The sequence below is a fragment of the Lycorma delicatula genome, chromosome 5 (assembly GCF_047948215.1).
Source record: "Lycorma delicatula isolate Av1 chromosome 5, ASM4794821v1, whole genome shotgun sequence".
In the NCBI taxonomy this organism is placed as follows: Eukaryota; Metazoa; Arthropoda; class Insecta; order Hemiptera; family Fulgoridae; genus Lycorma; species Lycorma delicatula.
In genome coordinates this window covers 98,033,255-98,060,349 of record NC_134459.1, presented here as the reverse complement: position 1 = coordinate 98,060,349, position 27,095 = coordinate 98,033,255, and the positions used below count along the sequence as shown (strand labels likewise).

The 27,095-nt window shown below is 28.7% G+C and overlaps 1 protein-coding gene across 1 annotated transcript in view; it reads right to left on the bottom strand.

The window, feature by feature from the left end:
* Positions 1-27,095, bottom strand: part of LOC142325715 (nephrin-like) — an 885,014-nt gene that overhangs the window by 237,636 nt on the left and 620,283 nt on the right. The window contains exon 6 of the mRNA XM_075367746.1: positions 9,839-9,984. Within this exon, the coding sequence (XP_075223861.1) occupies positions 9,839-9,984 (146 nt within the window). The remainder of the gene's footprint in view (positions 1-9,838; positions 9,985-27,095) is intronic.

Sequence of the window (27,095 nt, the reverse complement as noted above, 5' to 3'; positions counted from 1 at the left end):
GTTGCTCAAAGTGGCTCCCGTTTTGTTCAACATATGATTTTGCTCGACGAATTCTTTCTTTTCCAGCGCGTCTCATAACGTTATGAGTATTCGTAATAGTTTCTGCAGCTTCTATTATGCGATGTCTTATTTCCTCTTATGAATGAAGCTGGTGTAACCGAATAGTGTAAGACGACAGTCGGATGCATGCAATAATCCATTTTATTACTGCATTTTGTTAATCCATTATGAATAAACAACTGATTTCATCCAATTCTTATAGAAAAAACTCTTAATAGCGTGAGGTTGGGATATCGTTGTGGCCATTTCAGTGTTCCGTTTTGACCAATCCATTGAATAACGTATGTATTATTTAAGTGATTCTTTACATTATTATAAAAATAAGGAGGTGCCTTGACGTGAATGAACCACATCTCTAACCTGTTTGCATAAGAAATATCTTCCAAGAGGGTGGGGAAGTTTGTTTCAAAAATGTTTAAGTACGCTTCTCCTGTAAGCCTCCTTGGTAAGAAAAATGGACTAGTCAAATTTTCACTTAGAACACCAAACCATACATTAACTGAAAATATATGCTGGAAATGTGGCAGTCTCATGTGGGTTTTCATCTGCTCAAATATGGGTGTTACGAAAATTTACTACTCCATTTCTTGTGAAGGAATGACTCATCAGTTACTAGAATACGACGAAGGAAATTGCGATTTATTATTCATTTTCTAGTTATCCAGCGGCAGAATACCTTCCATTTATTATGATCTTGCGGTAACAAGTTTTGTACCCGTGTTACATGGAACAAGTACAACTGTGCCTCATGAAGTTCCCGCCATATGCTTGAATGTGAAATATTTAAATGTCGTGATACCTGCCTGGCGCTTGTAGTTGGCGATAATTGTACAGCATTTAGCCTGTACATTATTAGTTTCTCGCGCTTCGTTGACGACCAGTACCTACTCGTTTTGGTTTAAAACTGCTGGTTTTTCTAAGTCTTCTCTCAATTGCTTCAAAATTTTTTTCGATGTGGATAAGTATCACAATACTTTTGAACTACAGCCAAACCATTCTTCTTTACTTTACCGTAAATTAATATCGCGTCCGTATACTCCCGAAATGAATACATATTTGTATTTTCTTCTTTTATGTATTAAAGAAAATTTAACTAAATTTTGTAAACCTGTTTTCTGAATTGTACATAGAATCTCACAGATACCTTTATGGAATACAAAAAAAGAAAAGACTATAAAAGAATATTTAAGCACTGTTTCAAAAAGTTAATTGATGATCAGCTGATATTGCCAACCTATGAAAACAAATTAATTCATTCTGATAAAAAAGTAGAAATTAAATGATCAGCTGTTGTTTCCCGCCTATGGACAAAATTAGTTATTTCATGCTGTTGAACATTTTTTTCACAATTCAGTCTTTGTTTTTTAATCAAGTTAAATTTCAATATCCTATATCTAATTTTTTTCTTAAGTAATTTACAAGAATCTTTTCAAATTTAAATGGTCTACATTTCTTATTGAAAAAAACAATTTACCTTCTTAGAATTTCAGGAAGTCTTCATTTCCCCCGAGGAACCAAAATCCGAACGAAATATTTCGCTATACGTAACTCGCTAATGAAGAATTCTCCGACTTATGTTTCTATAAACTTCTTTTCTATTTTTAGCAACAGAATTAGCTTCCAAGAGATTGCCAAGAGATCATCCTGTGTATTACTGGAAGATTTTCTTACATTTTCTAAAAAATTCCTTTACCTTGTTTGTGTTTTTTTTAACAAAGGAGATCGTGATTTGTATACATTTCTAGAAACCCCTACACCCAAACTTTGCTCTACCGCTACAATTTCCCTTTATAGTTGTGTTACTGCACCAGCAATAAGATATAATTGGAAAAAGTGAATAAATAAATTAAAAATTGGTAAAGAATCAGTGAATATGAAAGGTGAAAAATTTGTATAACTTTCTAAATAACATGTCTTTATAGAGGATTATACACATGATATTAAGATCCGAATTTTAATTTAGAAGACGCTACCACGAAATACGGAATGAAAATAAATATTACAAAATTTTAAATAATTAGGGTGTGTGTCAATAAACCAATAAGTGTCTGGAAAATAGGTGGAAGGACTGATTGAATAAAACTGTTCAAATACTAAATATTACAATGTAATATTGGAATATATTACAATGTAAACAGAAAATTTCAAAAGTGAAAACGAAATAAAAACAAGAATACCATTAGATAAAAAAATCATTTAACAGAAACAAACAGTTAAATACTGATAACAAATTCTATTTGAAGATATGTCCTATAAAGAGTTGTTTTTGGAGTAAAATTCAGAATACACGTGAATACTCTACATAGACGTGATGTCAATTCTGAATAGATGTGATGAAAACTAATAAAAAGAAAAATGAAAAAGGCAGAGAAAGGCTGGAGGCATTTTAAACATGGATATGCAAGAGATTGAAGAAATAATTATTTTACTTAATACAAAGTAAACATTTCAAGAAGAAGAAGAATAGTGAATGACAGTAGATGCTTTTTTAAAACAATCCAGAATTCGAAAGAAACTGGGTGGGACATATCATGAGAGGATAATTAATTAACAAGAGTAAAAAAGGTTTTTAAAATGTGCTAAGAAATAGGTACAAACCTGGTGCAAGGGGTCTGTCTCAGGATAGATAATCTTAAAAAGAAATGCATCTTTGCTAAATTTAATAGTCTGTTTTATGAAACTTAATATATTTAATCTCACTAGGGTGATGAAAGAGACCGTGTCTCAATTACTCAAGTAACAATGATTAGGTAGTTAAACTTTTAATTGAATCTTTAAACTCCGTTTGAAATAACAAACGATAAAGTAACTGTAATTTAATAAACAATATTCATAAATTTATTCATTTTACTTTCTCGTTTAACACTCTAGCAGAGCTATAGCTGCAGAAGGGAAAGTTTTGTAATTGTTCCAATTAGGGAATATGTGGTTTTCACCGGATCTTGACGTTTTGACACCTAAGGAAGCAAATAATAATAAAAAAAGAATGGAGATTTTCCAGAAGTTCGTATGTACGCTCGTGTGTTCGGTGTCTCACACCTTACATTTCCAGAACTACTGGACCAATTTGTACAAAACTTTGTCAGATTACTTCTGTGTATAGAACCATTAAATTTTCAACTTAAAAGGTTACGGCTGTAGAGCAAGTTACCCTCAGTATCTCAAGATGTCGCCTAATTAAGTTCATGTATTTCTTAGATGCATTTATTCGTATATGGTTATATTTCTAAGTTCATTTTAAAAAAAAATTAATTACTTATAGTGGATAAAATATAAATTGTTCTTAGAATAAGAAAAAAAATGTTTATTTTATTCTATACTAAGAAACGTCAATAAATTAATTAATTATTTTTATATTTAGAGTATAACATTTTAAAATTTGTGATTGAGCTCACAAAAAATATTAAGCAGGAAATCTTATTATAATTTTCGTACAACTTATTACGACAGTTTTCTATATATATTTATACAATTTTTTTCGTAATAATAAAGCACAGAAGATTATGTATTGAGAAAAGTGTCTCTCACGGTAGGCAAGTTATCACGTCATGCAGAAATAAAAAATTAACGTACAAATTACAGAAGATTCATTTGATAGTAAATAGAGGCGCACCAGTGCGGAAGTTAATAAATGAGCATGGGGCATGTCTTTCAGAGAGTAATGCGGAGAGATGAAGGGAAGGCTGTAACAGTTACTTTATGGTTCATTAGTTTTGATCTCCTGCCACCACTGTTTTTGAGTTCTCATTAATATTATGGGCTTGGCCTGATAAACAAGTGTGCAACACGTGCACATTATCATGTTCCTTATGGAATGCAGTAGTAGAATACGTGTCCTTATTTAAAAGAATTAAAATTCGACGTTTTTTTGCGGTTAATTAACAATTTAAATACTTCGCTTTGGCGGTAAGCTTATTTTGCAACCTTAAATAGCACATAGTGTCCCAAATTTATACATACCTAGACTTTTTCACCAGATTAAACTTAGGATATGCTTACCAGATAATTGTACCATGGATTTTAGCATGGACTAGAAATAAGTAACTCATATAAGCAAATCCATCAGATGCAAGATAAAGCTAATGGATGAATGATAAGAAACTATGAATAAAATGCAGAGGAACTGTGCTATAGACAAACCAACCCAGGCGGTAGTTTCAGAAATGTCTGCACTAGGCAAGTAATCCCGCTAACAATTCTTTGAGAAACTAGATATTATTACTCATGAATGGGACTACCGTTTAACTAATACCGTTTAACGATTTTGTATTATCAGATTAAAGATATCTTACAAAAAGTCTAATTTTCCTTTGGAAATTAAATAACATGTTCAAATTATTTAAACGAACGCCATTTCCATCCTTGGAATTTTTGGTGTGCACAGTATCAACATAATACGACAGCTTGATCTAAACCATTCTCGTTGGAAGGAAATTTGAAAGTTACTAGATATCATTCCCATAGTAAAAGTCTTAACTGATCGAAACAACCTCCCGATAACAAGCTCAGATTTTCTTTAAAAATCTAAATCAATATCTGGTCGTGTGGTGTAAGGAAATAACCAAATTAATTATAAATTTATTACCAAGAGCGCGCTGGAAGGAATACGAAAGTTATAAGGATATCATTTCCCCCACTAGAGATCTGGCTGAACAGTTCATAATTAAATTTTATACTTTCATATACCATACAATGTAGATTTGGATTAGACATTCATAAGAAGACTTGAGTTTTTTCTAATGAAAATGGATAGTACTTCATTAAAAAAAAAATTATTACAGAGTAGATTTTTTAATGCAAAATTGTTAAGCAACAATGTGGTTCTTCTATCTCAGAAAAAATAACGTGATATTTCAAAGAATAAAAACACACAGGGTATTCAATACCTGGTAGTGTTTAGGGTACTCTACTTGACTGGATTTTTGTCTCATTTTTGCGGACTCTTTACTGACAAATTGACTTTTTCTCACTAGTTAATCTAACTTATCCTTGACTGAGGTATTCTCTGAGTTTTGATGAGAAACCCACTGGACTAAGGACATTTGTGGAGCTGTATAATGTCTTTGTAAATATGCGAATTTTTGGAGGTGAGAGGAAAAAAGCCCATTATACTAAATAAACGGTATTTATGATTACTTTAGGGAAAATATAGTTATTTAAGCACTATACTCGTAATTATTTCTATTTTTTTACAGTTTACGTTGAATGTGTTAAAATTTCTCTAGTGGGAGTAATTGAATCGGTATAGAGCACAGTATAAATAACTGGTCACTTATTTATTAGTCATACAAGATATTACTTATTTTTACTATTTATATCAAAACTGATATAATTGTAGAGCTAAATCTGGTAAAATGTTTGTAATTTATATTAAAAATTGATTTATTTAAAAATAATACATAATTGAATTAAAAATATGTTTTAACACATATTGTATTTTCTGACTTATGATAAACGTATTTATTTTTACTGAAGAAAAAAATAAGTTAGCTTTTCAACGTGCTCATTCCTTTTCGGAAAGAGATAGATTGTTTCAATTAATTCCCTTTACTTCTTTATCTTATATTTTACTGCTTGTTATAATGAAAATGTAATGGAAGGGTAGAAGGAAATGTATAAGTAATTGTGAAGCCTTAATACGAATGACGAAACAGGAGTAGGCATATATTTATTTACAGAAAAAAATCCTTGCTGCAATAGAAATGAAAGACAGTAGTAACTGAAGGGTGTCTATCCCCCCGTTTTAGCGTTTCCCTTATATTCATACTCATCTTCAATTGAAAGCTAAGCTGTAGAAGAAGTAACTGTATATAGTAGCAAGCAGCTTGATGACTCTTCTAACTTTGTACCAATTAAAGCACTTTCAAAGTATGCTCCGGAGAGCTATCAAACCAGGTTCTCTCCTATTCAACGGAGACACTCAAGTGTTAACGTTACCGACCCTCCATCCATTCGGTAGTATTTTATTGTCTTCCTACATTCTAACAGATGAATATTTTATTATAACCTGCTGGATTTCTATTTCTTTGTTAAACCAAGCTATTGAGTTATTTTTGAAAGTTTTTACCATATCAGATTGATTTATTGAATTCGACCTCCATGGATAAGTGGAAGCGTCTTCAACTTTTATCTAGGAAGTTCTAAGTTCGAATTTCGGTCAAGCTCTATTTTTTTTTAGTTGCTAAAATAATACATTTCCCTTGTATATAACAAAAAAAAAAAAAAAAATCAACAGTAATCGGGTATTCAGGCAGTTGTTTTAAACTAAATAAATAAATAAACAATTTGAGTTATTAAAAACAAATTAAATGCGTCAAATACAGAGAAAATATATTAAAATTAATGAAATAAAATATAAGCGCGTAAACCTATCGTTCGAACAAGCTTATATACACGTTTACACATGTTGAAACATTTCAATTTTTAATATGATCTGAATAACAATCTACAATAAATCTAATTAATTAAAATTTTTTATTTTGTTAGAGTGGAACTTGTTTACCCCATCAGATACAATTAATATTATAACATTTAATGACTGTTAGGAGGGCTAAGCCCGCTTGTTTGCTGGGCTTGACAATTCCCTCCCTCAATTTAAAAATTAATAAAGCTTAAATCTTTGAATTATTTTTTTATTCATTATATTTTTTCGTTTTTATATTTTACAGTATTATCTAAACCTTTTGTTTTATCTTTTAAGAGACACTTTGCATCCAAATTTTTTCGTTTGATGTTTTCCTCTTTTTTTATTCAAGAAGTTGTTTTCAGACATCCTTTTCTACCTTATCTTTTGTTCTTACGTTCTTTACTCATGAGACGTAACTCACCAAAGTTTTCAAACTTATCTTTTGATCGTTTATTTTTCATGAATCGTTCTTCATCCGAGATAGATATTGTTCTGTCCGATAGTAAGAAAATAACTTTTAAAAGGAATATCATATGGATCTTTCGCTTTAAACCAAACGTCTTCAGTTCAGAGACTACCAAGTATTGTCGTATCGTAGAACCATTATTGGTATTTAAGTTATACTTAATATAAATTTTATGTATATTTATGTCTTGTATACATTCGTGACGAGTACGTACAAGATTAAGACTGCGTCTTTTCATTAAGGATGTATATTTAGTTGTGCTAGAGAAACTCTTGATGGAAAAAAACAAAACAAAAAAATAATAATAATAAAACCATTATAAATAAATAAACATAATTAAAATCATATATATTTTTTGAATATAGAATGGATAACAAAAATCTCTTTCAAATACTAATTTAATCACAGCATCTAGGCCATCGTTTAACACTATTATCAGCCGTAATATGTGAAAAAGCTTGTTTCAGAACGAAAGATGACTCAGACGAAGATAATATTGATGTGACTTTCTACTAAGGAAAATGGTTACTGGTATCATTTTAAAAATAAATGTTTCATCATTAAGGAAGAAATTTCTCTTTTTAAGGAAAAAATTTCGGCAATAAGATGATCTCAAACAATGAATAAAATATAAGAGTATCGACATGAAACCAATCGGTAAAAAAAAACAACATTGGTATGACCATATAAACAATTGTTTCTAAATAATATGTATGAAGAAAAATCCCTTTCACATAAAGATTTCAAATAAATCATTAAATTCGGCTTACTTTTAAACTTGGTTTTTATATTATTCAAGCCAACGCTGTGTAGAAATTGTGGTAACGATAATTGATAAATAAATTGTGGAAAGTCATCAGTCCTCAAAACTAAACAAAATCTTCAATATTACAAAATAAAAGGATTAAATATTTTAGAAAAGTAATCAAAAAACTCAAACAATAAAACCTACTAATAAACAATTAAATAATCTGCTGAGAATGGCTTCCGCCACAGTGGATATAGCATATCCATTTCCATTTATACAATATCAAAATCTGTCAAATGTTAAATTTTGTTTTAATAAACTTGATATTCTTACGTTATATGAAATTTCATTCTATTTTCACCAGAAAAACATGTACTTCAATTAGCCTTTTAAATAAATATTAAAAGGTAAAAAAAAAACGAATAAATAAGCACTACATAGCAATAAAAACAAAAAATTAAATATTTATCACTATTCCAAGAATTCAGATTTTCCATCATTCGAATTAAAATGATGAACATTATTTTCAAGTTTAGATTTTTTTCTAATAATTTATACTACCCTATTTTTCTTTGTCTACATAGAATTCAAAGAGGATAGAGCTTATCCACTTTGTCTACATGTAATATTTCACAATGCAACTTTCGATTAAAAATTGTGATGAGGTCTAGAAAAAACAATACTGTAAAAAACTGAACAATCTTACAAAAGTAAATAAATAGTTTTCAAATTATGTACATGCCATTAATAATAGCATTCTATTTATTTATTATTATTATTTTTTGCATAATATATTTCGTAAAATGACGTAAATAAATGATATATTTAGCAATCTAAAATCCTTATATTAATAATATAATTTTCAACCTCATAGTTATGAAAATTATTAAAAAACAAAAAAATAAGATACATAACTATATATACAGTATATATAGCCCCATATTCTGAATATATATATATATATATATATATATATATATATATATATTCACAAAGAAGATATATTAAGTTATAATAACAATAAAGACAAATAAAATCCCTAATTTTATTTGTCGGACGAGTTGTCCGAGGATATAACAAAATCTTACGAGTTCTGATGAGGAAATATTCAAATTATAATTTTACGGTTTCAGCACAATGTTGATCATATTTGTATATAGTCTGGCTTTATACTATTACGCCAACAGGAATTTAGCTTAACGTATATTATATTAATAATATAAGGTATTAAACAGATACATCTATTATCTTATTAATGCAAATTGATCTATTTGTTTTGCATTGTTTAGACTACAGGAAACATATACTCCTATAACTATGTACATTAACATTTCAGTAGTATGATAATATAAATAACCTGTGTAACATATTTATGTGTATAAATATATATAAAACATTAAACTATTCAACCCGCCGGTAGTCAAGTGGTTAAACTCGTCATCCCAAAAACAGATGATTTTTGATGTTGAGAGTTCTAAGGTTCGAGTCCTTGTAAAGGAAATTTCTTTTATATGGATTTGAATACTAGACTGTGGATACCGGTGTTCTTTAGTGGTTGGGTTTCAACTAACCACATTGGGGAGGCAATGGCAAACCAGCAGTAAAATCTGCCAGGAAAATCCCAATGAATTGGCAATTGACAAGGGTCGAACACGACTGAAATTCAAAATTTACTTTATATATAATATTCAAAGTTTAATGAATATGCAACTTTTGTAAGAAAAATTAATGAAACAAATTAAATAATTATGTTTTCATAACTATTAAAAAAATTGTTAATTAAACGATTTATAAAAAGATTATTGAAAGTGTAAAAAAAAAGTTTTTTTGTGTAATATCAGTGAGCGATCATAAAATATTTGACATAAATAATGAAGATGGATATTAGAGTAATTCTATTGTGTATTGACTTTCTCTCCGATTCACTCTGAAGTAAAAATTTTGGTAAGATTATGACAGTATATAAATTAGTGATAAAGCTCTATAAGCATTTCTGTATATGTTACATTATTTCAAATTTAAGTTTAAATAAGAGAGATTCAGTGAGAAAGAGTTAGTGGGTGAAAGTATGAATACATTATATATGCTGTTATGAATATTTTTCTTTTTTTGTATTCTTTTACTGGATTAGACAAAAATAATTGAATAATACACTCACCTTTACTTTCCGCAGTGCTTTCTTCCCTTTATACCACGTTATTACCGCGGGTGGACGTGAACCAGCAGATTCACACATAACTTCATATTGTATATCAGCAATTAACGGCGACGGTTTATTCAGTATATTAGCTGTGAGCGGCTTAACTGTAAAAAAAAATAAAACAAAGAGTTATAAATGTGAAATAAATAAAAATAAATATATGTAACTGTACTGTATTTGTATGTGTATGAGCCAATGTGCGCGCCCCCAGGAAAGACTAAAATTTATATTATCTTTTGTTGCTTCCATTTTACGTTATTAAAAACTAGTTGAACAATTTTTTTTTTTAATCTGTTAGTTTATTCATTTTTTCTACATTATAGACTTTATTAAACCTATTTATGAACACAGTAACTTATTATTGTTGATTTTTCAATGATTATTAAAAAAAGAATAAAAAAAAAAAAGTAATAAAAGAGATTCTATATTAATAAATTCCAGTGTTTGATTGAATTTTACCAAATTTTCACGGACAATTTTTGGACATTATAATCTGAGACTTCCTTCCTCATTAAAGTCTTTTTGTGAAATACACGCTGTAGAAAAATTGTAGAAAAGAAGGAAAACAATAAAACAAATAACATTTGAAACAATTTCCGTACGAAATGCTTTTTAAAATTTTGGTAGAGATTTCCATTTCAGATAATAAATAAAAGTTGGTACCCGGGTAACTGGTTGGGTAGTTTAGCTTATATTTGATAACTTTAAAAATATTATCAAGTTTAATCAAACAGTTCAACAGCTTTAAATGGATACATAAATCGTCTCTAAACATTTATAAGCATATAAGTAGAGTAATAAAGAGGAGCACTGTGCGAAATTAAAAAAAAAAAATACAGTTAAAGTTTATATTGGATGTAGTTTAGTTAAAACATATAACAACTACTGAATCTGTAGGATTCTGACTGCAAAATACTTAAGGCCCATAAACGCACATATTTTTGAATTTAATGGGTTAAACTATTTTCATTTTAAAGTAGTCAAAAAAGGATTTTTTTTACAGTTTCTTTTTTTTTTTTTATTTAGTTTATGAAATAAAACTGTACAGATTGTGAGTAATAAAACATGACTTCAATCGATACTTTAGCGTTATTGTAAAGTAATTTATTAAATTTCTAACTTATCATTAAGATATTTTGCTACTAATACAGTAATTGATAACTGTAGTGTTTATACATATTAAAACTTTGATTTTATATACAGTTACATTTATTTAAGTTGTCTATAATATTTAAATTAGGTAAATAAATACCGGATTCAATTCATGACAGTTTTAGATTAGATTGACCACGTCAGAAGTAACACGGTTTCTATTGGAAGGATGTAAAATGAAATTATTCTAGTATTGCCTGGAAGAATTAAGGAAAACTGTAGAAAACCTTTAGCAGAACAGCACCACAGAATAAGTTAAACTTATAAATGAAAAAGATAAATTTCTACAAAAGCTTTTCAAAATAAAATCGAACCAATCTTAGACAAACAGAGGGAGAAAACCAAGGAGTTTTTGAAAAGGAAAATCATTGCAGAATAAATTTGGAACCTTAAATCAATAGTTAGAATACAATAATGGCAAGGCATAAAAAATAAGAAATTTTCTCTGTAAATTTTAAAAGGAAATACGAGTCAATTGACAGAACCTATTTAAGATCCCAGAAGAATTCGATGGGGATATAAAAACAATTAACAATACTAAATAGATCCTTAAACACAGGATCCAATGAAAACTTCGTAGGAAAAGTCTCAAAAGAATTTGAAATCAAGACAGGAGTTCGTCAAGAGTTCAACATAAGTTCAACAATTTGCTCTTTTGAATTGTTTTCTAGAAAAATTAGCAAAAGAACAGGAAAAGAAGATGAAATAAATTGGAACACACCACTAAATAAAATTGCGTCCGAATTTGAAAGGAATTCGAATAAAAACAATCGAGATTTTTATTTTCTCGGAAAAATTTTATAACGGCAGCAAAACAAGTAAAGTACCTAAAAGAATTTAGGGCTACAGATTTTCTTCAAAATAACTGAATTCATGACCAACATCAAAGATTTTCCCAAGTCCTTAAATAAGAAATTTTGAAAAATTAGCCAATAAATTATAATATCTGGGAAAAATAATCCAAATTAATGGTTAAGATTAAAAAGCCAATCAATGAAGCAAGAGAATAATCGGTTTGGGTAACCAAATAAAAAAAAATATTTACAACAAAAAGAACATCAGAATAAAAGCCAAAATCAGGCATAACAATACAGTAATCATACCAGAATGCATCTGAAATCACATGAAATAAAAGCACTCAAAAAAAGAAGGAAAATATTGAGAAAAATCTAAGACTAATAGATTCCTTTTCATAGGTGAAAACTAATACAAATATTCAAAAGTAGTAAAGATCTTTACAAATACAATAAAACGTAAAAAAAAACCATATTCCATCAGAAAAGGAAGAGCCAAATTCTTCAGCCACTTTATGAAAGTGATAACAGGCTCACAAAATAATTTTTCAACCACGTTTAAAATAGAAATCAGTATAATTCAGTTGTTCACAATATCTAAAAGAAATGAAAATATTTAAAGAAATAGTATAAGATAGGGTTTCCAATGAAGGAGGAAAAGAAACCAACTTATTTTTAGAATGGGAAAGACAAAAATAATCTTAAAGAATGAATTATTAAAACGCTCAAAAGAAAGAGAAATGGATGCAAAATGTTGCTTCATATCAGTCACAAAGCTCGAAAAAAAGTAGAAAAATTGTAGGTGTATTGAAAAAGATTAAATATTCTACGCAATATATTCAAAACATTGATAAATATATTTATAATAATATTTCGCAATGCAATATGATTTAGACGGAAAGAATAAAAAAAATAACATTATTGTTTTCAAATTTTACATTGACAGGCATTTGAAATTTAGCAGATTAATAAAAAAAAAATAATAATTTATTTTTTTGTATTTATAATTTATTTTATACTACTTTTGATGTGTACATCAAAACTGTCGATTTCACATTTATATTACGTTAGTCAGAAAACGTATGCTTTTCGATTTTACTCCGTCTAATACTGACTCAGTTCATCCTTGTTAGGTCTACTGCTAAATTTCTAAATCCCTTACCAACTGCAGGAATTGAGTTATGCTTGGCATACCCGAGCAATTAATCAGATAATCGAACAACAAACTGACTGATCTGATAAAGAAACTTCAATTATTATGCGAGTATCTCATATCTTAAACAAATTTGTTCAACCGAAAAATACTATAAACTGGTATCTACAATTTAAAAAAAATTTAAATACACATTTTTTCAATTAAACTTTTTTCTAATGATTTGTGCTTAGTTTATTAATAAAAATGATTATCGATTTAAAAAAAAATTACGATTTGCTATTAAGCCGTTCATACGGGATAAAGACGTTCATTATAATTTAAGAATTATATATTACATTGATCAAATATCATAAAACAGTGAATGAATTTAGATTATGAAAACTTTAAAAGTAAAACCACGTTTCAAAATATTTCCGGGGATGTTTGAAATTTAAGAACTATTTGATGAAAGGGTAAAACTGAAGTTGGAGAAAGTTTATATTTTATTAATAAATATGACACATAGGAAATATTAGGGGAAAATCAAATTTTCTTTAAAAACCAAATTCTACTTGACAATTTAAGATAAACGAATATATATGATATAATCAAAGAACTCATGATAAATTAAAATATTAATAAGACTTTACGGTGATAAAGACAGACTACGTAAGCACATCTTTTTATCCTTCTTTATTCATAAAACTGAAATAAATTCGCAATAAAATTCCTAGTAAATTATAGGCACTAATTAATTACAAATAATTAAAGTAAATTTATAATATTTTAAGGAAATAATATTGACAGTAATAATGTCATTTTAAGTAACTCAGTAGTCAAGATCACGATAGTTGTAAATGCTCTCTATTATTTTTCCTCATTTATTATATATCAAAAAATACATAATATATTTATTGAAAAAGAATATTTAAAAAAAAAAAAAATCAATTTGTTTTATTTCGATTTCTCCAATTATAGAAAATTTGTAAAACGATATAATTTCATTTTGTTGGTGTTATCCATAAATCTAATAAATAGAAATGTAGTATACCGTATAAAAATATATATAAATTTGTTTGATTATACAATGTAACAAATTTTTCACCTTTTTCCAACTAAGGTGAAAAATTTTAATGTTTAGATGGGTTTTTAAAATTCAGTTAATTTGTTAGATATTTTTTTGTAGTGAAGTGGGTATAAAATTTATTAAATGATGCGAAATTTAATTTAGAAACCGTGAAATAATAACTAGACTGCAATTGCTACCAATAAAAATGAAACTTTATAAGTCTGTTTCCGTTTCTTTCATAAAATAAATTTAATTTTTTGTATAAAAATTTAAGTTAGATCGAGAAAATTGGCGATTAAGGTTCATTTTGGATTGTTTGAATAATTATTTTTTGAGAATATACGATGTAAAATTATAAGCCGCATTTAGGGGTTAAAAAAATAAAAAATTAAAAAGTAATGCAGCGCGCGTTGATTTTTTCAAACATTAGTGTTAATACTATAATTACTGGCGATCTTGAATAAAAATGCCGGCGCGATGTAATGACAAGGGGAATCATCACTTGAGCAGTGGCTACCGTGCAGGAGAAAGTAATATGCGTACTATGGTTTCACGAAAGCGAATCTGTTATTAATTTTCGTCGAGATTTTCGTTTAGAGTACGGCCGTGATTCTCCTAATAAAAGACTAAAACGTCGTATCAGTAGTTTAAGGATACAGGAAGTGTTGTACACAAAAAAGTTGCTGAAAGACCTCTCATATTCGAGGAAGTTGTGGATCGAGTAAAATAAATTTTTCAAAGAAGCCCGAGTGAATCGACTCGTCGTGCGAATATAGAACTTGGAATACCGGAATCGACAATTTTTAATGTTCTACACAAGCGTCTAAAATTTCACGCATACAAAATTCAGTAGGTGCCTGGAATCGAAAATCACGATAAACCCCCGTTACAATTTTGCTACGGACATTTATGATAAAGTGAACGACGATAATGCGTTTCTAGAAAAAATAATCTTCTCTTACGAAGCTACTTTCCATGTTTCTGACTACATTAACCGTCATGATTGTCCGATTTGGGGTAGCGAGGACTCTCATACCTTTCGGCAAACACAACATGATACCCAAAAAATTAACGTTTGGTGTGGGTTGACTGCTCATGAAATTATAGGACAATTCTTCTTCGCCACGTCAACGGTTACTAGCGCTAGTTATCTAGACATGGTACAGGAGTATGAAGTAGCTCAAACTGAACACTGGCAATACAACGATTATTTCCAACATGATGGCGCACCACCACACTGGGGTTTACGTAATGTGGAGTACCTACACGAACAATTCCTCAATGTTGGATTGACTGCGATGGACCGATTCCTTAGCTACCTCGATCCCCTGTCGTTACGCCACTCGTTTTTTTTCTTTGGGGATTTACCAAAAACAGGATGTATGCAAACGAAAAATGTCAAATCAATGAACTAAATAGAAAAATTGAAGATGTAATTAATTTTCAGAATTAACTGCAGATATTCTTCGAAATGTGTTGTACGAAACAGAATATCGTCTAGACATTTTCCGCACCACTCAAGGGGTTCATGTTGAATATGTTTGCTGTTAATATGTGTCGTAAAAAAACTCTTTGAACTTCCTTGTTCAACGATAAAATTTATATGTAAGTACATTGCTTTTTTATTTTTTATTATACCTAATATACGATGAATAATTTATGATCACTCTTTTAATGTTGTATGATAAACATAAAATATCACAGTAGGAATATAATACTCGTATTGTAAGCCACTCAACGATATATTAATCATTGTCTACTTACTCTGGGTAGATATCCTATTTATCCAAATATCTATCTAGATATAGATTTCAATCTACCTCTTTAAGGTAAAAATTCAATAAAAAGTAAAAAACCTTAATAATTTTAATAAATTTTTTCTTCAAAAGCATTAAATATATATTTTTTAAACTCTTATTTGCAAAAGTAGTTAATTAAATTTATCTTAAAAAGACCAACTAGAAAAATGTTTTTATGATAATTAAATCAAAATTTATCCTCTAAGTTTGGACTTAGGTTTTTGCGATTTTAACTCACGAGATGATTACAGCCTTTCTTCTAAGTATTCACACTTTTGCATAACATCTTTTAAAACTACGCACTACGAGAAAATTCGTTTCAAAATCCTTCCCATAAACATTTTAATTTATAAAACCATAAAATGTAAGAAAACAGTAAAAAGGAAACTTTTTTTTAATTTAAATAAACACAAAAATTGTACTTTTACTTCTATAATCGAGGTAGTTAACATTCCTAAAGAATTCAGTTCTGCCTAACGCCCTTTTTTTTAGGTCTGATCCTCTACACTTAGTGCTAAATGATTCAGAGACGAAATACTTGTCTCGAAATGGATGGTATGAGGCAACCCCCAACGTCGTAACGAGCAAAGTAGGGAGAGTTGATAAAGAAAAATAACCATTTAAATTGGCACAAGGTTCTTGAGTTTTATTCTTACAAAATTTTATTTATTTTAGTTCATTAAAATACTATTTTATATATTTATTAACTACTTATCTTTTACTATCAATTTATTTATTATAAAACTTTTAATATTGGGTTGTCTTAATGTAAATTAAAATTATTTGAATTTTTAACAAAATGATTAATTATATAAAATATGTTAATTCAAGTTCAAAACAGTTAATTTTTTAAATAATCATCATCGACCAAACATCATATTCATTAAAATTTTTCTAACATTATTTATAATTAAATGAAGGAAATTATATCATTTTAATAATCATTTTTTTTCTTCTTAAGTGACAAATAATCATCTTTAATTTGCCTTTACATGTACTAACCTCAAGCGTAAAAACACACATCAGGTATGACTACATGAGAAGACAAATGTAATATCTGATATAAAAGATATAAAACTAACTGGTCAAATGACCAATTGCAACATAGTATAAATATTTATTTATAAAATAATTAATAGATACGTATTTTTAAAATAAGATAATTATGGTTTATTTTACGATGAGTTCATAAATTTAACCCAACATTCTATTTAAAGTTTCTACAATAACGAAAGTTGTATGAGGGAATTATTCCTATTTTCCTTTAAATATTTCCGTATAAGAAGATTATCTTAAGATAATCCAAGTAGGTAAGGGTTCAGAAAGTAACAATTTTGGAAGAGCGAAGTTTTACGTATTTTTCTGATGTGTTTCAAGAGTACATTATTTAAATACTCTTCAAACATAAAAATGTGCTTGTCTATGTTTTAAGCACATTTAAGTAGATATGTAACGTATGAATTCTTACATTAAATTTTTCTCGTGTCTTGGCATAGATACTTGGATGTCTTTTACTTGGCACAGTGTCTTGAGTGATACATGGCATAGATTTATGATAGTATCCTAAAGCTTAGGACTGTCATGTATCCGTGTATTGGTGTAATTGTAATGATTACTTATTTCCTGATTACCTGATAATTTGTAGAATTTTTGGTTTAAAAGACCTTGTTTATGAGTTAAATGAGGTTTGTATGAGATCTCATTCGATCATGAGTCCTAAGTAATATGATTCACTAGCCGCTTTAATCGGTATGTTGTTGACAGTTATAATTGAAAAGTTTAACGTCACAGATCAAAAGTAATTTTTGAGATTTACTTGCATGAGCTTTACTTACATTTTTTAGGTATAAGTAAAGTTCTGATAAGAACAGGAAAATCATGGTTTGAAATACTAAAAAAATTAGGACGTGAGAAATTCTAGCTACCTCAGGTAAAAATTGGTCCAGGAAGAACTATGCGAAGCAAAGGAAGAAATACGATGTCTGAAAGATAAAATTTTATAATTAATATTTATGGAATTATAACAAAATGAATATCTTTTGAAAGAAAATCATCATGCTAAACTCCGTTGAAATACTATAGAAAACCAAGAACTGAAGGTGAATTTGAAGAAATTTGCGATAAAAACTCGGTGGATCTTTTTGGAAAGTAGAATGTGATTTATGAGACTCGGTTTTACGAAATTTATTAATGTTGACATATCGTTAATAGTCTGACATTAAAATAATTTGGTAAACAAATTAAAAATATTTAGTTTTTCTGGAATTACTCAGTAGCTAATTTAGTTACCGACTACGTTGAGATCTTAAAACACATATTACATCAGGCAACATGTAAACAGTTAGCATCGAATTCGCTAAGTCAATTATCAGACAATTTTTAAGGGAATATAGCTTTTCTCATACTCAAAGCCTTATTTGAGTGGCATTCAAATCGAGATAGCAACTAATTAAAAAACAGAATTCGTTTGTATCTTAAAACACTCACCACGACATAGCAACTGTCTGCACTTTAAATATATCAATAAATATGATACAAAGTTTGAACTATAATATATATATTATATTGTATTATATTATATTATATTAAAAGTTTCTATATATATATATATATATATATATATATATATGTAGGCATATCAGAAGCGGGAAAGAAGAAATGTGGATATGCACTGTTGTTAGTTACCGTTTAGGCATATACCGTTATTTCCACGTTTTTTCTAATTAGTTGTGTTGATTACTCCTAGATCATTCTATAATTCTCTCAGTTTTATTTACTGATGCTGCTGAATAGCACGGATCCCCTAGAAAATATAAGTTTAAGCAGAAATTGATGGATGAGTAATTTAGATTTAACATACAGATAAAAGACTGACGACGGTATGGTACAGCAAACTCAAATGGGCCTTACGGAGCTAGCAATTATTAAAATTCACAAGATCTTCGATTTAAGTGGATATCACATGAACTAATTTATATCACGTTCTTACAACAGAAGTAAAAATTTGTGTTAAAAAATCATACCTGGAAGTATTTCCAAAAGAAAAACGTTTATCAACTTTAAATTATCACAAACAATATAGGTGGTAAGTATAAGAGAAAGGGATGAATTAATCATTTTTTTAACTTAAAGATTAAGTTTTTGGCAAAAGCAACTTGGATTTTTGTAATGAAGGTTATTTGAAATAAATTTTTTAACGAAATACTTAGGAAAGAGTGAAATATATACTCATTTTATCAGATTTCATCCAAGTATTACGGTTTATGAATCTGCAGAGGAACCTGATGTTTTTTATGAATTTTTTTAATTTTGCGTCAAAGTGAAAAGTAATTTGAAGATTAAAACGTAAAAGTAGGATTGAAAGAGACTTTTAATTTATTTAGTTAACTGCTTACTCTGTTATAGTTATAATAATTAAATTGTACTTATTTTGTTAACCATTTTCGGCTTTTATCAAGAAGAAAATCCAGTCGGAGTAAAGTGATAAGGCGAACAAATAACTATGTAGATTTTTAGAATGTTGAATTGAAATGTTAAACGGCATGATATAATTTTAATAAAGGCTACATTTTAAAACATCGCTAAAATTATTTAATTTAAATAATTATCTAAATGTGTGTGTTTTAACATTTTTAAAACCTCCGTTAAAGAAGAACTAATTTAAAATGGTTAATGTTTTATGTAAATAAATTAAATTTCTTCCTTCAGATAGCAATAAAATAACCTACATTACATTTATCTCTGTAAATATTTGTAATTATTTTTTTTTTAAATTTCTCAACTAGAATTAAAAAAAATATTAAGTCTTTTTAATTGGTTGTTTTAAATGTTATAAAATTTATTTAAAAGCCAGCTCCCTATAAAGCTTTTTAGTTAAATAAATAAATTAAAAACTCAAATTACAACAGCGATTGCTAATGATTACCGTATTCTAGGAAAATTATTGTATTCCAGGAAAATTATTTATTTAAAAAGAGAACAGATTTTATATAGTGAAAAAAACATTAATCGTAGTTAGCAAAAAAATGTTTCTTTTACAAACCAATTATCAGATTGTAAAGGACTATGATAATCCACAAATTACTGGCTTCATTTAATTTTCTGCAAGAGCTTCTTATTTAAAAACAAATAACCTAAGATTTCTCAAAAATAAGTTTAAAGGAAATCTTTATCTTTATATATAAATTTTCAAACTCTTTAAGGAAGATAGTGTAATCTTTTATTTCGAATAAAATAATTTATTTATTTACGAAATGCTAAGTGGGTATGAAATGAAATCATAAACTCTCAAAATTAAAATTATAAAAAGCTCCTACTGTACAACACATTATGGAAAAGTCAATACGGATTATCAAACTTATTAAAAATGAACAGTCGTGAATTTGATTTTTTTTTAATATAAAGAGCTCAAAGTTGGTTGTTGCTTGCTGTGAAATTGAATTTCACGAAAATTCAAGAATATACCAGAATAGGCTGATATATTGCAATAAAAATTACCCGATCGTCTTTCTGAAAAGTCATATATCATGGTGCCTAAAAATAACCGCCTTTCTTAATATTTTATAGAGAGATAAAAAAATAAATTCGATCATAAAAAGAAATAAAAGATACGAGATAATTAAAAAATTCATAAATATAACTGTAATTTTATACCATTAATTCCACAGAAATAATGGTAGTTTAAATTAAGACGAAATAAACAACCACCGATATTTTAATTTTGAAAGGAAATTTATTATTTTCAAATTTTTTTTGTCATAATACACATAAGTATACATACCGTAATAGAAAATTCTTCAAACAGTTTCATAGTTTAAATCTGATTGTAATAAGACTAATGAAAGCCGATTTAAATAGAGTTTAGCTGTAAAAATACTACTTAAAAAAGGTTTAAAATAACTGCCCGCTGTTTTGGTCCGCCATTCTGAATCCAACCGTATTTATTTATTTTTAAGTTGATAGATTTGATTATTTACAAAGCTAAAAATCTGACCAAAAAATGTTAATACTTTCTTGCCAATGGCTATTTATTCTTATATAGTAGAAAAAAAAATTATACGTGAAAAAATTACCTAAAATTTCTTTTTTGGAGAGGAGGTAATTTATGTTCATGAGGTAATTTATTATTCACCCAAAGTGAAATTAACAAAATCTCTTTTTAACATGGTGAATCTTCTTGAAGTTTGTGAATTAATTGAACAGCGTGCAACGGTCTGATTTTTGCGTTGCGAAGTGTAAAACAGTTATAATTTACTTTCGTATGGCCAAACAATACGAAGAAAGTTTTATGAACCGCAGAAGTTCTTACAAGCGAGTAGAACATTTTAAAGATGAGCCATCTTCAGTTACAAATGAGCAGCGTTCTGGATATCCAATTGAAGTTTTAATTCCAGCGCTTGAAACTCGCTTACTCTCTCTCATCCAAGATGAAAATTACAAGAAAATGTTAGTACAGTTCGATAGGCTATCACTAACAAGTTCAAGTGCCGTAAAACGTGCAAAATAGGTTCCAAGAGAGTTGACAGATCACCATAGGTGATAAGAATTTGCATGTATACAGAATTGAAACATCAGTATCAACAGGATGGTGATGGTTTTTTTTCACAGTATTCTTACCCGTGATGATATATGGATTTGTCATTATATATCTGTATGAAAAAGACAGAGCGTGGAGTGGAAGCACACGAATTCACCTGTCTAGAAAGAATTCCAAACCAAACCATCAGCAGGAAAAATCACGATGACAATCTTCTGGAATGCAAAAGTCCGAATATTCATCGATTTCTTAAAAGATCAAAAAACATAATAGGGTATATTACTGGAACATGCTTATCAACAAAGAGAACCAATCAGTGTTAAAATAAAACAGCCTGGATCTCAGTGTAAAGGCATCATTCTGATTCATAAAAATGTCCTGACTCACACATCTCAGGTTAATCGAGAAACCATTGACAAATTGCTTCGCGAAGTACTACCCATACAATCCTGACTAGGGCACATCGAATTTATATTTATATGGTCTTATTTGGTAAGAAATTTAATGGAATGACTACGTCAAAGAAAATTTACACTAAATTGGTTTCGACATCAAGGCAAAAATCTTTTTGGTTCAGGAATAAATAAGCCGTTTCAGAGATGGGATTAGTGTAATAATGTTCGAGATGTTGAAAAGTAAAAAAAATGTCACATTGATTAAATAAACCGTTTTAGCTCCAGAGCAATTTGGGTCTTTAATTATTGAATGACCCTCTTATAAATATTAAGCTCTCATATAAAAAATAACCATATCGTAAAAAAAATCTATTAAAGAAATACCATAAAGTAAATTAAAATGCCAGAATCACTTACTGAAATTTCATTAAATTTAAGTTTAATGTAGTGTAACCGTTAACATACTATAACGTGATTAATTGTTCTAGTACCCAGAAATTAACTGACCTGTATCACCCTAAATTTGTTTAAATAAATTACAATCAGTATGTCACCAACGCCATACATATTAACGTAAATAGAATTCGAAGAGGTCCTTGCTGTTGCCACGTTGCGTTTTAATCTCAGATTCAAGAATGCCCAAAACGATTCCACAGTTTGTAAGTGGGGATATTATACGGGACAATAAAGTTCTGAGCTGACTGATACTACAATGAGTGCAGTTTGTGTGTTTGTGTTTGATATGTGTTCAATACCGATTTATTTTTGAATTTAAGTTAACCCAATCATTAAAAAATTATGAAATGATAAATTGTTCTGTTCACCAGAAAGCATATATGAGATTATATTCTAGTTAGGTTAAATAAATAAATAAAAAAACATAATTTCCATCAGCACTAGATGTAGTACACAAAATTAAGTTTAGCTTTATAGGAGTAGTTTCGTATTTATTTAATAGAACAACTCTTTTATAAGTGTGATCGTTTTCTAAATGTACCCAAAATATTTAACAAAAATTTATTTTCAAATATCGTGGTGTAATTATTATACAAAATTTTCTTACACCATCAGCATTTATAAATAAAAATTCTAGGCTGAAGTAGCAGTTATTTGAAAAAAAAAATCGTTTTAAAATTAATAAAAAGAATAGCTACTATGTATTTATAAGTGCATATTTAAAAAAAATTATTTCAGTTTTACAAGAGTGTAAATCTAAATTTGATTGAAAACTCGCAAAAAAGCTACTTTCCTTTTTTCTATTTTTTGAAGGAAAATCACTGAAATGAAATTCCATTAATTAATCGCAATATTACTGCTGAATAGAGAATAATACTTAATGAAATATTGTATGATTATCTGCTAGGAATTATAAAGCTTTAAATCCATTGTCAAATATACATAAAACGTGTAGAATACGAGGAAAACAAAAATATTCAATATCTTAAAAATATAAAACTTGATTAGAAAAATAAGGACAAAATGAATTAAATAAACAAATGAAAAATTGGTCTGTACCAGGTACTGAATGTTTACGGAAATTGAAGGAGCAGCATTAGATATTTATCGAACAATTACAGGACCAAAATCCATAAAACTTTAACCGCTTTAACCAATTATAGAAATGCAGTAAAAATATAAACATCCTTATACCCAATTAAAAATAAGGAAAAATATATTAAATATTAATGCCTTATGAGGCTGAAATGGGAAAGTAGCATAAAGTAGGTCAATTAAGACACGATAAAATATGACGACCAAGATGAGAGTACACGAGTAATTGATTAAGAATAGAAAGGGTGTTTGTATAATGGGAAACTTAGTGTAAGGTTTTAGTAACTCATGATGTAAGAAGCCCTAGGGTAAGGTGTTTAATTACAACTATTTGGGACGTAAAACTACTAAAATATAATGTATAATCTAGTTTTGAAAATTTGCAAAAAAAGGGTCGATTTAACAGTTAATAATGAAATAAATAACGTTAATAAAAAATTTGTAGAAATAAATTTAAATGTTCTTACAAAAACAATGCTTTTATAATACATTCAGTTTGGATACTTAATGGATTGCACTTAACAAGTTATTTTAACGACGCTATCATTTTTAAAGGTTTATATACTTCTGTGAAAGAAAATAAGTCATTAAACATTTTATATCCTCCAAGAGAACGACTTTGGACGTTTAATTTTAACATTTTTCACTCGTTTCTTATGTTGTAATTTTAATAGCGTAATTTTATTGAATTAATATATAAAATATTCTCATTTAATTGTACCATTTGTTTGAAAAAAAGATCTACGCTCTAGATGCTTTTTTTTGCAATTAAGAAGTATAAAAAAAATAAATAAATAGTAATAATAATAAATAAGCAAGCTGGATAATTTCGTATAATTTTTTTCTGTAATCAGTGAACGAGTTTTCTATTAAAATTTACTATTAAAATGCTAGTGAACATTATTATATTTTATGCAAAAAAAGCAGAACGTATGTGGAATATGAAAGCATACAATTTTTTATAACATTAAAAAAAAGAGTAAAAAATAAACAGATTAAAATGTGTGTATATATATATATATATATATATATATATATATATATATATATATATATATATATATATATATATATATATATATATCAGCATTCCTGTCGCGGTTTCGCCCTCGCTAAATGGTTACTTGCATTTCCCATCACAGTTAGGGAATGGTGTATTAGTCAGAATACTAGAAGTGGGGAATGGTGGTCTAGTCAGAATGTTTCCTGTCTAGTTAGTTTACTGTGTTTCTTCAGAGCAATAGTGTGATCAGTAAGGACGCAATAACTGTTTTTTTTTATATCCTATCCCGGTTTCACTTGCAAAATAAAGAGCCCATAAAGTCGTTCGATGATTACAAAAAAATTATTACAGTTACAGCTGTGTGGTTTGTGGCAAAAGAAACTAAAATCAGAATTACAAACATAAATTACCATAACAATGTTACAAAATCTAATAAAGATTAATTTAATTGCAATAGCATGAAATGGCAATTAATAAACAAGAAGACTAGTATATGATTAATAAGTATCAGAGTCGATGTAGCAAAATATATTTTAAGTTTAAGGGAGAGAGTGAAATATAGCCGTAGTATACGTGCAAATATTTTTGATTACACCTAATAAAATAATAAGTAAATTTTACAGACTCTAGATGGAAATCCTTAGGAACAATATTCAGTTAATCGATTATATAACTGAATAATATTCAGTTAAGTTGATTTATAGTACATTTACGACAACGAAATCTGACAATATTTATAAAAAATTAATTTCCGTGCGAAAATTTGATTTTAATGAAATTAGCTGTTACTTTTTCATAACTAATAATGAAATGGAATACTATGGATGCAATCAATGGGTCGATGATGAAACTTATGATTAACAATTAAATAGAATTATTATTAACAGTGTTAAAATCTGTAATAAACAGTACCACTCATCTAAGAACTAAATCATTTGAAGTTTAATAAAATACTATGGGGTTGATTTTAGGATCCATATGTATTCTAAAGAAAAAGGTCCCTTTTGGCACGCCAAAAGGCGTGCTGAAAGGGATTTCACCAATGCTACGTAGTGGATAAAAATTATTTCTACCTTAAAGTTAACAAAAACTTCAAATTTATACAATACGATAATGGTTGCATGTGAAAACAACTTTCACATGTTTAGCTTACGACAGCCCCATCTTCTTACAATTCCAGCAAACCTTTGTTCATATCTTGCCATAAGGGTTGGAGATTTCAAAAATTGTTTCAGAAAAAAAGTTTTCGGTAATGTTTAAACGACTAATGATCACTTTTAAACAGATTTGATACTGTGCCTATTAAGAGAGGTATGATTTTTTTTTTGTTTTTGAAACCCAATTTTTCCAACCCCTGGGGCCAATAGTTACTTGAAACTAATAGTTACTTGCAAATAGTTCCAACAAATTTACTTGCATACGTTTTAAGCCCTTTTCCAAATAATAGTAGGAAGTTTAAACGAATTCGATATTTTACTTAATAAGAAAGATTACCGATATTTTGTTTGTCGAAATAGCACCCCCTAATTTTCATCCCCATGGTCCAATTTTTCCCATTAACAAACTCGACCGAGATGTTGGGTCGTTTTATGTATCAATTTGATGGTGATTGGTGCAAAAATACGGCAGTTATCGTGTTCATAAAAAACTGAAATATATGTATGAATGTATACGTAAAGTTTTAAACTGATAGTGGTTTTGTGGTCTGGGGGATGTGAAAAGCGAAGATATATCGAAATTTTCCGCAAGTAGTATCATGAGATGTATAAGAATAGGTAGCTTTCTTGTCAACCTAAATATACAACAGTTGTAGGACTTCTCCGTCAAGCGGCTAAGCCACGTTCTAGGAAAGTCCTACAACTGCGGGTTGTTTCTGATATACACGAAATTTTGTTGTTTTTTATTGTTTCGGCTTACACACACACACACACACACACACACACACACACACACACACACACACACACACATACACCTGATTTAAAATATTTAACCTTTTTTTTTTTAAATATAATATTTTTTAATTTATTTAATTCAATGATTCCAACTAACACATACGCATACCGGTGTTCAATTCCCGCATATGTGGTGAGACTAGTGGCAACGGTCAGCTAGCGCCGACCGTTGCCACTAGTCTAATGTAATTTCACAACTTACATACCACAAATTTTGCTTGTACGCTCGTCTGGTGTAGCCGCGAGGCTTAACACATCAGGTACCGATTCAACCAGCTGATCGAGTTTTAGACCCAGCCAGATAGAATTACGTTTTTAAATTTTAAATATTATTCATTTATTTAATTCTACCGCTCACCTGTGACGTCACTACATAGCAAACAACTAAAACAGCATTTTTTTGGGTGGGGCAGCGATTTTGCAATTTTTTTGTGTAATATCGTTATTTTTTAATTGGTAACAAATATCCCTAAGAAACATATGACCTTAATTGGGCGAAATCTCAAGATACTGAGGGTGACCTTCCTCAACAGCCTTAAGTTAAAAATTTAATGGCATCAATGAACCATATATAGAAGTAATATGACCAATTTTGGTCAAAATCGGTCCAGTAGTTCTGGAGATAAAAGATTATTTAGAAGCCAACAACGAACACACACACGTACATAAAAACATTAACATTCGGAAAATTTCCATCCGGTTTTTTGGGCTTCCTTAGGTGTTAACATAAAAAAATCCGGTGAAAACCGCGTACTCCAAAGGGCTAGAGCCGAATCTTTTTCCACTGCTACAGCACTATCTAGATGGAAAAGTAAAAACAACAATA